Source organism: Caloenas nicobarica, chromosome 1, assembly GCF_036013445.1.
Source record: "Caloenas nicobarica isolate bCalNic1 chromosome 1, bCalNic1.hap1, whole genome shotgun sequence".
Classification (NCBI taxonomy): domain Eukaryota; kingdom Metazoa; phylum Chordata; class Aves; order Columbiformes; family Columbidae; genus Caloenas; species Caloenas nicobarica.
The window spans coordinates 196,792,602-196,806,822 of NC_088245.1; the positions used below are offsets into that span (position 1 = coordinate 196,792,602).

Genomic DNA, 14,221 nt, shown 5'->3' on the forward strand with positions numbered 1-14,221 from the left:
GTTTTAGGTTGAGATGCTGGAGGGTGGAGACTGAAGTAGAACCCTGCTTTTGCAGGTCACCAGGGTCCAAGACACCTCATTCTCAGTGGTGTCTGCTACATGAGCACGGTTCTGGATCTCCATCTCAGCTCTTCTAATACTGCACAGCCTTTTAACTGTTTCCTGCAACTCAGCCACCTGACATATCAGATCAGCAACCTGTGCACACCTTGTGTAGGCAATTGCCTTTTCTCCAGGAGAAGGGCCTGGGCACTCATTGCAACCTACTGCTTGTACTGAAGTCTCCTTCCTTAGCAGTTCCATCTCAGTTGGAAGTGTGAAATAACTCAGGGGCTTTCCCTGCAGGAGCACTGTTGTTAACTCTGAGGCAAGTGCCCACCATCATGGGAGAGGTCTGGAGCACAACCCTGGGCTGGGGACCTATGAGCAGCCCGCAGCGCCCTCCCTGCAGTGCCCTGACTGCACAAACTGCTGTGCCCGTTTGCTCACCCTGGTTGCAGCGCTCCTAGTTGCTCATACTCCCTAGGACTGTTTAAATCTCCCAGGGTTGCTGGTGTTTGCATGTCAGTAAGTCAGCATTAATGGAAAGCTGTGCACTGCTGCTTATATTGTCTTATAATAGTTTAGAATTGGCCTACGTGTCCCTCAACAGCATTAAACATGGAAGAGTAATCAGAACCCAAATGTGATCCTAAACGACCTAAAGTAGGTTTCAATTATTCACCAGTTTCCTGCCTTTTGCAGACATTCACCTTTGCAAATGGAAAATTCAGTAAGAGTGTCACAAATGAGCTCTGGAGGACTCTGGTGACTGGGAAAAGGGAAACATCGCACCCATTTTTAGAAAGGGCAGAAACAACGACCCCGAGAACTACCAACCTGTCAGCCTCACCTGTGTGCCTGGGAAGACCATGGAACAGATCCTCCTAGAAGCTCTGCTAAGGCACATGGAGGACAGGCAGGTGACTCGAGACAGCCAGAAAAGCTTCACCAAGGGCAAGTCCTGCCTGACTGTGGCCTTCTACAATGCAGTAACTACATCAGTGGACAAATGAAGGGTTACAGATGTTGTCTATCTGGACTAGATGACCTGTGAAGGTCCTTTCCAACCCAAATTATTCTATGATTCTGTGAAGCTGGTGGCACCTCTACTTTAATAAAGGGAAAAAAACACCAGGGAGAGAGTGGTAGGAACAGCAGATAAATAACACAGGGAACAGAAGGTCAGATGAGTAGAAACTATTTTGTGAGGGAACAGGCATACTCCTGAGAGGAACTGAGGCCCATGGAAGGCCCATGCTGGAGCAGAGGAAGAAATGAGCAAGAAGGAAGGAGGAGCACCAGGGAGAAATCCCAGTGACCTGATCCCAATCCCTGCACTGTTCACTGCCTCATTGAAGGCACCAAGTGCCACCTGAGTGCAGGAGGGGGAGGAAAGCTGCCTGGAGTGAATTTGTTCCTGGGAAAGGGGCAGGTAGGGGCATGTATTTTGTGTCCCAATGCCTGAGTCAGTAATATTTACGTTAATTAGTAATTAATTAAGTTAAGACTTGTTTGCCCTCAAAAGTACCAAGGGTAAGCCATTTCCCTATCTTTATTTTGACCCAGGAGTTTTCTTTCTCCTGTTTCTTTTATTTTCTTCCCAGTCCAAGTAAAGAAGGGGAAATGAGTGAGTGATCAAAACCCCACATTAGTAAAGTTACCAGTGTTAAACAAAAACATATATTGAAGTAACATATCCACTTGTTTGCAGGCCGCAAGCAGATGTCTAAGTATAGCTGCAACACAATAAAAATACTTCACTGACAGCCACAATTTAGCTCTTCAGGTTTAAATAAAGCTGCTTAACTTTACAAAAATCTTATTAAAAATTGTGACTAATGCAAGAAAAGTGTTACTAGAGTTTAGTTGTATTTCTGAGCTAAGAAATGAAAATCCACTTATTTACTTCCTCCTAAAAAAAAAAAATAAATCAGGAATTCCCTTTTGGAATCGAAACTATTTCACAAATCTTTTTATTTTCCAGTATTCAAAAATTATTAATGGAGTAATTATTGATTTCCATGAATACAACTCATTGAATATTTTTCTGAAAGGCCTAAAAATTACACGCAGCAGTGCTATCTCCTTCTGAGCCTCATCTCCCCCAGCAGGCTTCCCAGCCCTTCTGGCTGTCGCTGTCATACCTGGTTATCTGAGTATTTGTTTTCTAATAAAGACCTTGCAAAGAGACGATTAACTTCAGGTGCACGTTAAACACACAAAAGTGACATTTCTTTTCTTACTACAAGGGAATGGGAACCTTAATGATAACAAGTTTGGGAAGACTTGGCAGTTAAGCACATTACAAGTATGACAGAAACATTTAATTTCCAACTTTTCAATCAATTGCAACAAATCACGTTAATCAAGATTTAGTTCGAGAATTCAACTAAGCCAGACCGCAGAGTTACACTTTGTAACTTATGTCAGCTGATGAATGTGATTTGCAATGAATTTTTCACAAATGTGGTAAATTCCAGCCACTAGAGGTGACATACTAAAGCCAGTAATTTTGTTACACAAATTCAGTATTTCTAAATACTTCAAGTTATGCAGAGTGTATTTACCCAGGTATGTAGGATGATGCCAGGTCTTCTTTAACTAGCTGCAAGTTAATACTAAATCTTCTTGCATGAACAGCAGAGGAGTCAAAGAGTTCAACAGATAAGATATTATCTAAAATTTCTGTGAATAAATAACATAAACATAATTAGTGCCGATCAATGACAGTAAAAAGACACTTTGTGGTTTTGAAGACACAGCAAATGGTACTAATATAAAGAATTTTGCAAAATTAAATTTATAAAACAATTGCTTCTGAGCATCAACAATATGGAGAGGTTTAGCTTTGCACATATCTATAAAATAAACACACCAGCAATTACAAAATATTTTTGTACAAAATAACAACTGCTATATGTAATTTCATTTATTAGATAGGTTCCGAATGACTAGTCCATAGTTGTTGAAAAATAACTAGCTGCATCTTAAGAATAAATGGTATTGAGAAAAATCCTACTAAGACATGTGTTATCTGAACTTTTTTATTTTTCTGTGTTTTAGAGCGGCAGCGATCATACTCCCAACTACCAAAAAACTCAGGAAGAGTCAAGGGTAGCCAGTATTTTGGAAACAAACATATGTTAATAGATCAGGATATTTATATCACATAACGCTGGTGTGGTCTGTAACAGAAGGCAGTGTTTGCCAGAAGTTATATCTGTTATGCCTCCTCAAATTAGTTAATGTTTAGATATACTTGTGACAGGTAGCCTGATGTGAGAATGAATGTAAGTATTTCAAACAAATATTATACTATTTAAAATATTAAAGTGCTCGTTTCTACATTTGAGTTAATTTAATAATATTTAAATGTAAATTAATACATCTTGATAACTTACCAACAACTAAACACAGCATAAGTTTATCTTTAGTCATTTCTTCAAATCTTTCCTTGGCTTTTCTGTTCCACTCACTTTCCCCTTTATAAGGCTCAATGCAAGCAAGCCTGCACCTGAATGCCTAAAGAATAATTAAAATTACGTGTCTACCACCACATATCAAGACCATCCCATTACAGCCAAATCACAGCTTTTGCTCCGCACTCAAGCAGGACCGCAAGACAGCAGGACCTTGGTTCTGGTTCCACATCACCATTATTTGATTTAAGAGGATCCCCTCCCCCTGCCAGCAGCTGAGCACGAACTTCAAATTCAGATACATTCTTGCTGAAAAACAGCTTACTTTTCCTGGCCTCCCTTTATGATTAGGTGTAGACCTGGCTGCAGAGATGAGGAGAGATTACTGCGGAGAGGTGATAAATAAAGCTTTCATCATGTTTTGCTCATAATGATGTAATAACCTAGACCTGAAGCACCTAAGATTAAAATGACTATACCATTATAGAAGTTCGAAGGACTAAACACAGAGATACCAGACGACCACAGTACCCATGTCAGAAAATTCCTGCCAGAATTTTGAAAGTTATTAATTAGGAGACATAAAAAAGAGACACACAGAAAATCAGATGAGATTAAGTACTTTGATTAAAAGAATTTTTGTTTGGCATCTTTATTGCAAACTTTAGTGTCTACACTATGATTCAATTTTAAATTAATTGCAAATGTTATTGTTTCCTCCGTCTTGTTCACTGGGCCAAAAGAAAGAAGAATAACACATGCTGGGGGGAAAAGGGAGGGAAAGGAAATAAAGACAACAGAAAAACCAATGTTTTGTGCAGATATTCTTAGGATACAGGCAGTCAGGAATAGGAAAATCAGACTGATAGGTTAAAAAAACATTAAAAGAAAGGGCTGTGGATGACAAAACCAACAGTACATTAAGCACTGCTCATTCCAGTCTTGGCCACGATTTCTGCACCACCCAAGTCCACTAAAATGCCTGCAAACTGTATTAACGGACTGAAAAAAGCCCTACTTCTAACAGCCTAATTCAAATCCCTTACACAACCAACTTGCATTCAAGGCACTGCAGTATGTGATCATGCGTGCAGACTTGCTAATGCTTACATGCAACAGGATGGACATGCACAATCAACCTCCCTTCTGATACTCTTACCTTCTAAATGCTTCATTTTGCAATTCTGTGTTCAGTTATGTTTCAAAGAATTTTAAATCCTTAATTTTTTTTTTTTTTTAAATAGAAAAGATTTGAACCCATAGCAACACATAAGCAGACTAAAGCCTGCTGATCTTGCTATTACTTTTAATGAAAGTAATAGCAACGGGCAGCTGTTATTTCTTACACAAACGTCAAGTGTAAACACCTTGCCAGCATGTTTCACGATAACCTATACATGGCGTAAGAATGATGAGATTTGAGAATAACTGATGGGTTCAAGTTTTTTTTAGGCGATTCTCTGGTGGTCATATACCCATCTGTATCCATAACTCTTCAGCCCCTTCTCTTTCACGTTCCGAGCGAGGAGGCCCAGTATTATGTGCTCAAGAGCTGACTAATTCCGAACGGATTTGTCTGAGGATTTATATTTGGTCAATAACAAGCAATCAGTTGGAATGATGGGATAATCCCAACACCCTTATTCATTAGCTGCTCTGATCTGAAGGATTAAGACATTGCAACTGTAAGAACATTTTGTCATTTTCAGAATGTTTCCTCTCCCTTGCTGTAAAAAGAAAGCTCAATTATTTTGTCTGAAACTTTCCCCAGAAACATCTGCTCAAAATATAAACAAATCCTATTTTCAGTAAAAGATGCTGGCCAACCTTAGTTAGAATAATCATTACTTCCAGAGCCTACAACTAGTTAAAAAACCTCCTATCAACACACAAAGTTTTAAAGTTTAGCATAATTATGGTTGGCAACTGGAACTATTGAATGAACAGGTGAAGACAAAGAATTATTTTCTACTTATGTGTGTTTTTTATTTGACAGAAATACTTTGCCATTTCCTTTCCCACTCAGCTTCTCATCAGAAGCAGGAAACTCCTACAATCTCTAAAGTTAGGAAAGCATCAAACTTTAAATGCCATAAACCAAACAAAAATATAATTTAAAAAAGAGACCATATTGATCATCATTTGAAAATGAAGGAATGAAAAAATTAATCTGCTTATTACAGCCTAAAAGAAGGTATTTGAATTAAACACATACAAAATGTATATACACCTCCTCACTACAAGGTAACATTAGATTTCATTTAAAACTGAATTATATAAAACAACCTTTTCAATATGCACCCAAAACATATCAAATAAGTCACATCATACACCCACGTGAAAAGGAACTTGCTCAACTATTTATTTCAGAAAATTAACAACCTTCACTTTCCCCCTCCATCCACTGACGTTCTATTATTTTTGAGTATCTAATCCAGGCAAGCACTAATTTACCTTTTCTGGAAAGCTCAAAACCTCCTTTTTTACTCTGCGTATGTCTTTAAGAGTCAAGTTAGCGATGTTGCCAAAGTCAACATATTTTACCGTAACTTCTTCACGACTTGGCAGCCCTTCAAGAAAAACAACCCAAGTTATTAAAACAAAAAAAAAATGAATATATGATACAGATTAAAGCACCAGAATTTCAGAGCAAAATACACATTTATACCATATAATCATAAAATACCACGTTTTCAAATGTTAAGAACCAGCTCCTTCAGGTTCCTGAAGTGACGGAGTTAGCATGTTGGTCCCCTTCCATCTAATCACTTTCTGAGATGCTGGCACATTAAATAGATGCCAAGTGGACACGTCAGTACAAAGGCATCCTACACTGCCCACACAGGCAACACAGAGCTCAGCACCAGGACACCCCCATTACCTTCACAATTTCTACGGGGAATTATTAACCCACATTGGTTACACCCAGAGGTTGGCTACAATAGACAAACCTATAGTTCAAACTGCAATAGTAAACTAAGTGAAGCATTAAATAAATATATAATAAAATTTCAATAAAGTATAGAAAATGAAGTATACCAATTCTATTTTAAAAAAATACATGTATAAACCATTCCATTAATATCAAAATATGATATGAATTAGTACTCTTGACTTTATGAACCGTTAGTGTAAGAAAGCCTAGTAAAAATCATGTCTGTTTGTTAGTATTCACTTTCAGTGTGTGACTCTGATCTAGTGCCACATCTGATTTTGCAACTTAGCATTAGGGTGAAAGAATCAATACTTCACCTATAATCTGTGCTCTGTACCAATTCCCATCACTCTGTTTTGCAATACAGGCCTGGCCTTCAACAGGGCAGACAATTTTCAGGTTTTTTTCATCCTCGTGTTTATATACCTCCTGAATTTTCTTTGGAAGATCTAAAGAATCCAGGCTATCTCTCTAAAATAAGAAAAACAAAACATACATACACATCACGTTTTTTAATGATATTTTTGCTCTTTTAAGGGACATTTTTTCCAGTACTGTACTTCCTAGTGTTCCCCTTCCAAATTAAACAATGGCTGTGAACACGTAAAGTGAATTAGAGAGCCTAACGATTGTTGAATATTGCCCTGTTCAATGACCACCCAAAACAGTAAAACACTACAAATTCACATAGCAATTAACCACATCACAAAACCAATTAAAAATATATCAGAAGACAAAGGAAGGGCTACAGATGTTGTCTATATGGACTTCTGTAAAGCCTTTGACACACTCCCCCACCACATCCTTCTCTCTAAATTGGAGAGACTTGGATTTGATGGGTGTGCTGTTCAGTGGATGAGGAACTGGCTGGCTGGTCACACCCAGACAATAGTGGTCAATGGCACAATGTCTGGATGGACACTGGTAACAAATGGTGTCCCACAGGGTCTGTACTGGGACCAGTACTGTTTCAGATTTTCATAAATGACAAAGACAGTGGGATGGAGTGCACCCTCAGCAAGTTTGCAGACGACACCAAGCTGAGTGGTGCAGCTGACATGCCTGAGGGATGGGATGCCATCCAGACCGACCTGAACAAGCTCAAGAAGTGGGCCCATGTGAACTTCATGAGGTTCAACAAGGCCAAGTGCAAGGTCCTACACCTGGGCCAAAGCAACCCCCAGTATCAATACAGGCAGGGGGATGAAGGGAGTGGGAGCAGCACTGCAGAGAAGGATTTGGGGTACTGGTGGATGAAAGGTAGGACATGAGCCAGCAATGTGCACTTGCAGCTCAGAAGGCCGGTCATATCTTGGGCCCCATCAAAAGCAGCGTGGCCAGCAGGTCGAGGGAGGTGATTCTGCCCCTCTGCTCTGCTCTGGTGAGACCCCACCTGGAGTCCTGTGTCCAGCTCTAGAGCCCTCAGTACAGGACAGACATGGACCTGTTGGAGAGGGGCCAGAGGAGCCACAGAAATGATCAGAGGGCTGGAACAGCTCTGCTGGGAGGACAGGCTGAGAGAGTTGGGGTTGTTCAGCCTGGAGATGGCTCCTGGGGTACCTGATTGTGGCCTTTCAGTACTTAAAAGGGACCTATAAGAAAGATGGAGAGGGACTTTTTAGCAGGGCCTGTTGATACAGGACAAGGGGTAATGGTTTTAAACTAAAGGAGGGAAGATTCAGGCTAGACATGAGGAAAAAATTTTTTACAATGAGGGTAGTAAAACACTGGCCCAGGTTGCCCAGAGAGGTGGCAGATGCCCCATCCTTGGAAACATTCAAGGCCAGGCTGGACAGGGCTCTGAGCAACCTGATTTAGTTGAAGATGTCCCCGCTCATTGCAGAGGGATTCAACTAGATGAGCTCTGAGGGTCCCTTCCAACCCAAACCATTACATGATTCTATGATAAAACGTTAACTTTCCGGAATTCTAAGAATTCCTGGAATTTATCTAGGATCAATCTAGGATTGTAGGAATTAATCTAATCTATTAATTCTAGGAATGCTAAAACTGGTAACAAGTAACAGAAGCTAACTGAAATTTAGCTTATTTAGTTTGGACTACAAGTAGCTCAAAATTAAAATGTTTGTTCAGAGTTTTATTTAAATAGAGCTTATTTCTAAACTTACCAACTGGAGATAGAAATCACTTGGGCTATTAATGTGACAAACTACAACAGAAATGACTTCTCTTTCTTGTGGAATCTTAGGTGGACTATACTGCAGGACGGTATTATTTTCTGACTCCCTGGGAAGCTGTGATCTAAATCTAAGAAACAAAATGAAATTTTAAATAAACTCTGTTAAAATTAAGCGAGAAGGAACCTTTTTATATTCAAGTGTCAAGATTCTCAGGAAACAGGCAAAATGGTCTTATAAAGACAACTTGATTCATAGTTGTATGAATAGCTTGAACTTTCCTTCTTGCAGTTGGTGCAGCCAATTCTCCCTAATGCTTCTCCCATCACAAATGTTAACGTATGAAGAATGATATATGGCAGCTGGCTCCTAAAAAGATTTTGGTATTTGGGATGCAGTGGCATACACTTAAATTGTTTTTAAAAATAAAGTACAAGTCTAGAATCCACTACACGAGAAAAGCATTCTCTTTCAGATTTCCTTTTCCTCACTTATGAGAAAAAGCAACGACCTGAGGAACACACATGCAGTAAAAACTTATCTACCGCTGTTCTCACCACCATAACTAGTTATGCTCAAATATAACTCCATGATATGTGAGAATTCATGGCAGTCAGGTGAAGTCCCTAGTGACCGGAAAAAGGGAAACATTGCACTCATTTTTAAAAAGGGCAGGAAGGAAGATCCCAGGAACTACCGACCTGTCAGCCCCACTGTGTGCCTGGGAAGACCATGGAACAGATCCTCCTAGAAGCTCTGCTAAAGCACATGGGGGACAGGGAGGTGACTCGAGACAGGTAGCATGGCTTCACCAAGGGCAAGTCCTGCCTGACCAACCTAGTGGCCTTCTACAATGGAGTAACTACTTCAGTGGACAAAGAAAGAGCTATTTGGACCTGTGTAAAGCTTTTGACAGTGTCCCCCACAACATCCTTCTCTCTAAATTGGAGAGATACGGATTTGATGGGTGGGCTCTTCGGTGGATGAGGAACTGGCTGGATGGTCGCACCCAGAGAGTAGTGGTCAATGGCACAATATCTGGATGGACACTGGTAACAAGTGGTGTCCCTCAGGGGTCTGTACTGGGACTAGACCTTTGAAGGTCCTTTCCAACCCCAACTATTCTGTTTCTATCACTCTATGATAAAAAAGTCCTTTCTCTGTGTGCAACAAAACGAACCATAATTTCCTACAGATCTGCATGCCATACCCTTGTATCCAAACAACAAAACACTCATGGCTTTCTTTGTCTCCCGCTTCTTCCACCGGTCCCACCAAAGCAGCTCTCCTCTGTCCTAACACCATCAAGCTCCCCCTTATGACCTATCGTCGTTTCTCCTATTCATTCTGCTACATGCATCGCATCATGTGGCTGTCACGTCACTGTCACTGACAAATCAAACTGCCGCAAGACTGATTTCTGTATGTTTTTCTGTCCATGACAGACACTAAGAGCTTCTCCTTTCAACCCCTTGTTATTCAAACTTGTACAGAAATTTAAATTCTGTCATTTTCTACAATAAAGTTTATTATCCAAATAAAGCCCTGACTAGTGCAAATGAGTATGCCACAGTGTTAATTAGTGAAGGTGAAAAAAAGAAATCAACATATATTGCAGAAGATTAATACATCACACATTTATATATCAAACACTGCAAAAACAACTTGCTTAGTAAACTTCACTTTAGAAGTATTATGCTGTTATTTAAGGCATAAGAACATAAACTAAAGGAAAATACATACCTTGCCAAGTCTAAAAAAACTAATGCATCCTTGAGAGACACTGGCATGTTACTGTTTGTTTTATTAAATGGAGGCTTTTTCAAATCCACAATAAGAACACCATCCTCTTCTCTAAATATTGTCATTAAAACAACTTTATTATTTACCATTCCTAAAAATTTTGTCTTTGCTTCCTCTCCCCAACCTTCACTCTGTTAGGAAGAAAGAAAAAGTTAAAGAAGATGTCAGAGAATGTTAAAACAAAACATACAATTAGTAATTAAAATAAAATAAAAGTAGAAGCAAAGAAGGGAGTACAGTCTCATTTTAACAGATGAAATACTGAACACACTGTTAGGCTGTGTAGTCCACAGACAGGACAGCACTAAACAGTATTTTTCTGTGATGGATTTGTGGTTTTAACTGCATAAAACTGAGCCAGATCAAGGTGCTGCACTTTCCACCACATTTCTTTTAAAGATTCAAGATTTCATCCTCTGATTCTTTTGCTAGGTAAACCAGAATTATCATACACTGTTTCATCTCCTGACTTAATTTCTGCTCTCTCAATTCATTTGAAATTTTGTTATCTTTTTGTGTCTTTATACAAATGTACAACATGGTTTAATCAATTTACACAATGTCCTTCTTGACATTTTATCTACCTTGAAAAAGCTAGTCTGAATTTATTTCTCTTGGATCAAGTTAATGTGTTTCTCATTTGATACTGTGCTTTTTAGGTGTGAAAAAAATGAAAGCAGATACAAGGAAGGCATTTTAGCCACACCTGTGAAAATTGTTCCAGACCTTTCCTATTTAAAGCTCTTTTAGACAACATCAGACTGGTAAAAAAAAAAAAACCCCAAACCAACCAGCAGACAGTTATACTGTCAGAAATGCACAGCGGCATTGGACATCGTTTATTCCTACGTGAATGTTGCAAAAATAAAGCAAGCCTAATAAATAACTATCACAGAAAAGAATGCTGCAATATATGTCCTTTTTCTAAGGGAATAAAATGATAGTACTTAATTTATTGTTATACTGAAAGACAACAAACACCACTCTTCAATATGTGGCAAAAAAACCTCAAGTATTATAACAAAGCACAACCCCTGAAAAGATTCTCTGTTTGTTCTGTTCGGAGGATTTTTGAAAGTTACTACTTGGATAAAATTAGTCAGCCATGAAATAAGAATATCAGTTCTGCAATTTGTTTTTAAATTTGACAAAGAACACGTCTAGAGTGAGAGTAGCAAGATTTAAACCTCAAATATGTATTTGTAAACCCAGAGGCTTTTTAAGACAGACTGCTATATGCTCTTGTTTCCTTTTCAAAGAAAGCAATGCAACCCACCTTTTTACAAGAGATGATTCAATTTTTTAAAGAATAAAACATACCCCGTACTCCCCTTGAGTTTCATTCCGTTTATACTAGAATAAGATTATTGTAAATTACGTATTTAAATTCTTTAACATAAATCATGAGAAGAAAAAAAAAATCTCCTGAAATCGTACAAACAACTTTTACTTACTGCATTTTTGGGAACAACATCCTTCAATGAGCACCGTACTGCTAAAGGAGGAACAGATGCAAGTTCTGCCTCAATATGCTGATCGGGCTTCCGTACAAACAAAGAAAAGTCATCTGTTTCAATAGTTTGCAGAGTAGAAGGTTCAGGCCTTTCAGCAGGAACGTATCTATTGCCAATGGGAATAAAAACAGTACTAGCTTAAAAGAAAAGCTAAAAACCCCCAATGCCAAACACACCCCAAACCAAACCCCAGACTTAAACTGGAGGTGATTGTTGCAATAATTGGCATAATGTCATGTCATTGAAACAAAACTATAAAGTCTCAATGAAATGCATTTTTGTTGAACAAAGAGGAAATGTGTTTCTTTTTGCAATGCAAGTCTAACTTAAACATTTTAATGTGTGAAGGCTTGTACACTTGTGTACTTACATATGCTGCCACTCTTCCTGTGGGAAATACGTACATACAGAACATTAGTGTCATTTAGATCTCTGGTTATCTGCTTGTGTGAAGCTGATGGAGGACTTGTTTCTTAGTAGTGATCAGCTTGAGTAACAACAGTCAAGGACAACAATTGCAGACAAAAACCTCTCTCTGTAAACATACCCTGAGGAAGTTAGAACTACAGAGCTCCCCAAATCAATCAGGAATATTTCCAGCAGTGCAATATCACAAACTTTGTATCTTACTGGACCACAAGGCTTCCTCTTATTTTTACTTTTCAGCGGAATTAGTTTAGTGATAGTTCCACGGCACCACATTCCAGTTTCCTTACTCTTAATAAAAGCTCTAGCCCCTATACAGAAGCAAATAAAAAAAAAGACTAAATTCAGTATTTGTAAGTATTTCACACTGGAAGTATTATTACAGTTCTGCATGATGTTCTACTGTTGCCTATCTTCCACACAGATAGTAAAAGTGCTACTCCAAAAATAGACACAAAGACACAAAAACCTTGCGTTGACAGCCACCAGGACTTTTCTCCTCACATTCACTTACACAGTGTCTGTAAGGCTAGGAGGTGTTTGGCTTGCATTAAGAAGTAATTTCTGGCAAACTTTCTATGTATCTTAGTGAAGTGGCAAAAAAACATTGACGTTGAGGGCTATTACAGACTTTTTATGAGTTTTCTAAACACCTCCTACAAGTGAGTAACATTGTCAGTAGGTGGGCTAGAAAATATTTTTAATGATTTAGCAATGCATTATTGTCTTTCATTTTCACTTCCAGAACGGTTTCTATACAGTTAGTGAACTTAAAAAAAAAAACTTAAAAAAAAAATCACATATCCACTCAAAGGGAATGTTGCTTGCATGAGAGAAAGCTGATATACCGAAGTAATTAAAGAACTAGGCTAGTCATTAAAATCACTATACTGAAAAAGAACTCTCAGTTAACAATCACCACCTAATGCTTGAAAACATTACGTTTACAGCCAGGTGTTTCAACTACTGGTTAGTCTAAGCACTCAATTTGTTGAGGCTGAGAAGAACTGCAGAGGTTTTTTTTATTTCTAGTGTTTTTATTTATGTGATTTAATAAAAGTCCACATTTGCCAAAAAGCATTAATTGTAGATTTCAGAACATATAAGGACTGTTTACTATATAAATGGGGGGGGGAGAAGGGGGAAAAAAAAATGCTAAGGAAGACATACTGCAAGATAGTATTTTAAGTTAATATGACCTTCAGAAATTAATAATTTACCTAGTTCCAAAACATCTGAAGATGAGAGATATGAATTCTTACTACAACAAAGTTTTTTCAGTTTCTTCTCCAAAACCCCTGCTTCTTCCTTCTGTGAGTATCTCCGAATATAGAAGTGGCATGGATTTATAACATGGCTTACAAACACTAGTTCTGTCGAACCTGAGTAAGACAGAAAACAGGTATCAAACATGCTCCAAGGGACTCCAACAGATATTATTAGACATGCGATTAGGTTTATGCTGCATTAATCATGATAACATTACTTTGAATAGTTTTTAATCAGACAAGTCTGCTCACGCTTGTTTCAAACTAGTTATCATGTTTGCTGTCTGATTAAAACCACTCTTTTGAACTACCTTCCTTAAGCTACCCTGCAAAAGAAAAGGCTGTCTGACTGCTTACAAAGTGGTCACCTAAATTTAAGTAGGTAACTCAGTTTGTATTCCCTCTATTTAACAGAGAAATAGGAAATTTCTATAAAGCAAATGAGACAGATTAAGACTCTTACCTCTAAGAACAGGTGCGCTAAGTACTTTTGTATAGTTATTCAGTGGTAATGCATGAAGATCAAGGAAACACCTAAACCCAGCCAAGAGATGACTCCTATATAAGACAGGACTTCTAAGCATCCAAATCCTTTGTACTGCAGGTACCTCCCTTGATTTGATTCACTTTCTGAAACTACTCACCAAAGGTGCTAGATGGGTCAGAAGATTTTAGA

General features: G+C 38.5%; 1 protein-coding gene across 1 annotated transcript in view; it reads right to left on the reverse strand.

Annotated features, from left to right (window-relative positions):
- RNF17 (ring finger protein 17) overlaps positions 1-14,221 on the reverse strand; it is a 52,417-nt gene that overhangs the window by 22,125 nt on the left and 16,071 nt on the right. The window contains exons 13-21 of the mRNA XM_065650064.1: positions 13,498-13,659; positions 12,399-12,588; positions 11,792-11,957; positions 10,278-10,468; positions 8,526-8,664; positions 6,714-6,867; positions 5,916-6,031; positions 3,444-3,564; positions 2,610-2,727 (exon numbers count right to left, since the gene is read on the reverse strand). Of these exons, the coding sequence (XP_065506136.1) occupies positions 2,610-2,727; positions 3,444-3,564; positions 5,916-6,031; positions 6,714-6,867; positions 8,526-8,664; positions 10,278-10,468; positions 11,792-11,957; positions 12,399-12,588; positions 13,498-13,659 (1,357 nt within the window). The remainder of the gene's footprint in view (positions 1-2,609; positions 2,728-3,443; positions 3,565-5,915; positions 6,032-6,713; positions 6,868-8,525; positions 8,665-10,277; positions 10,469-11,791; positions 11,958-12,398; positions 12,589-13,497; positions 13,660-14,221) is intronic.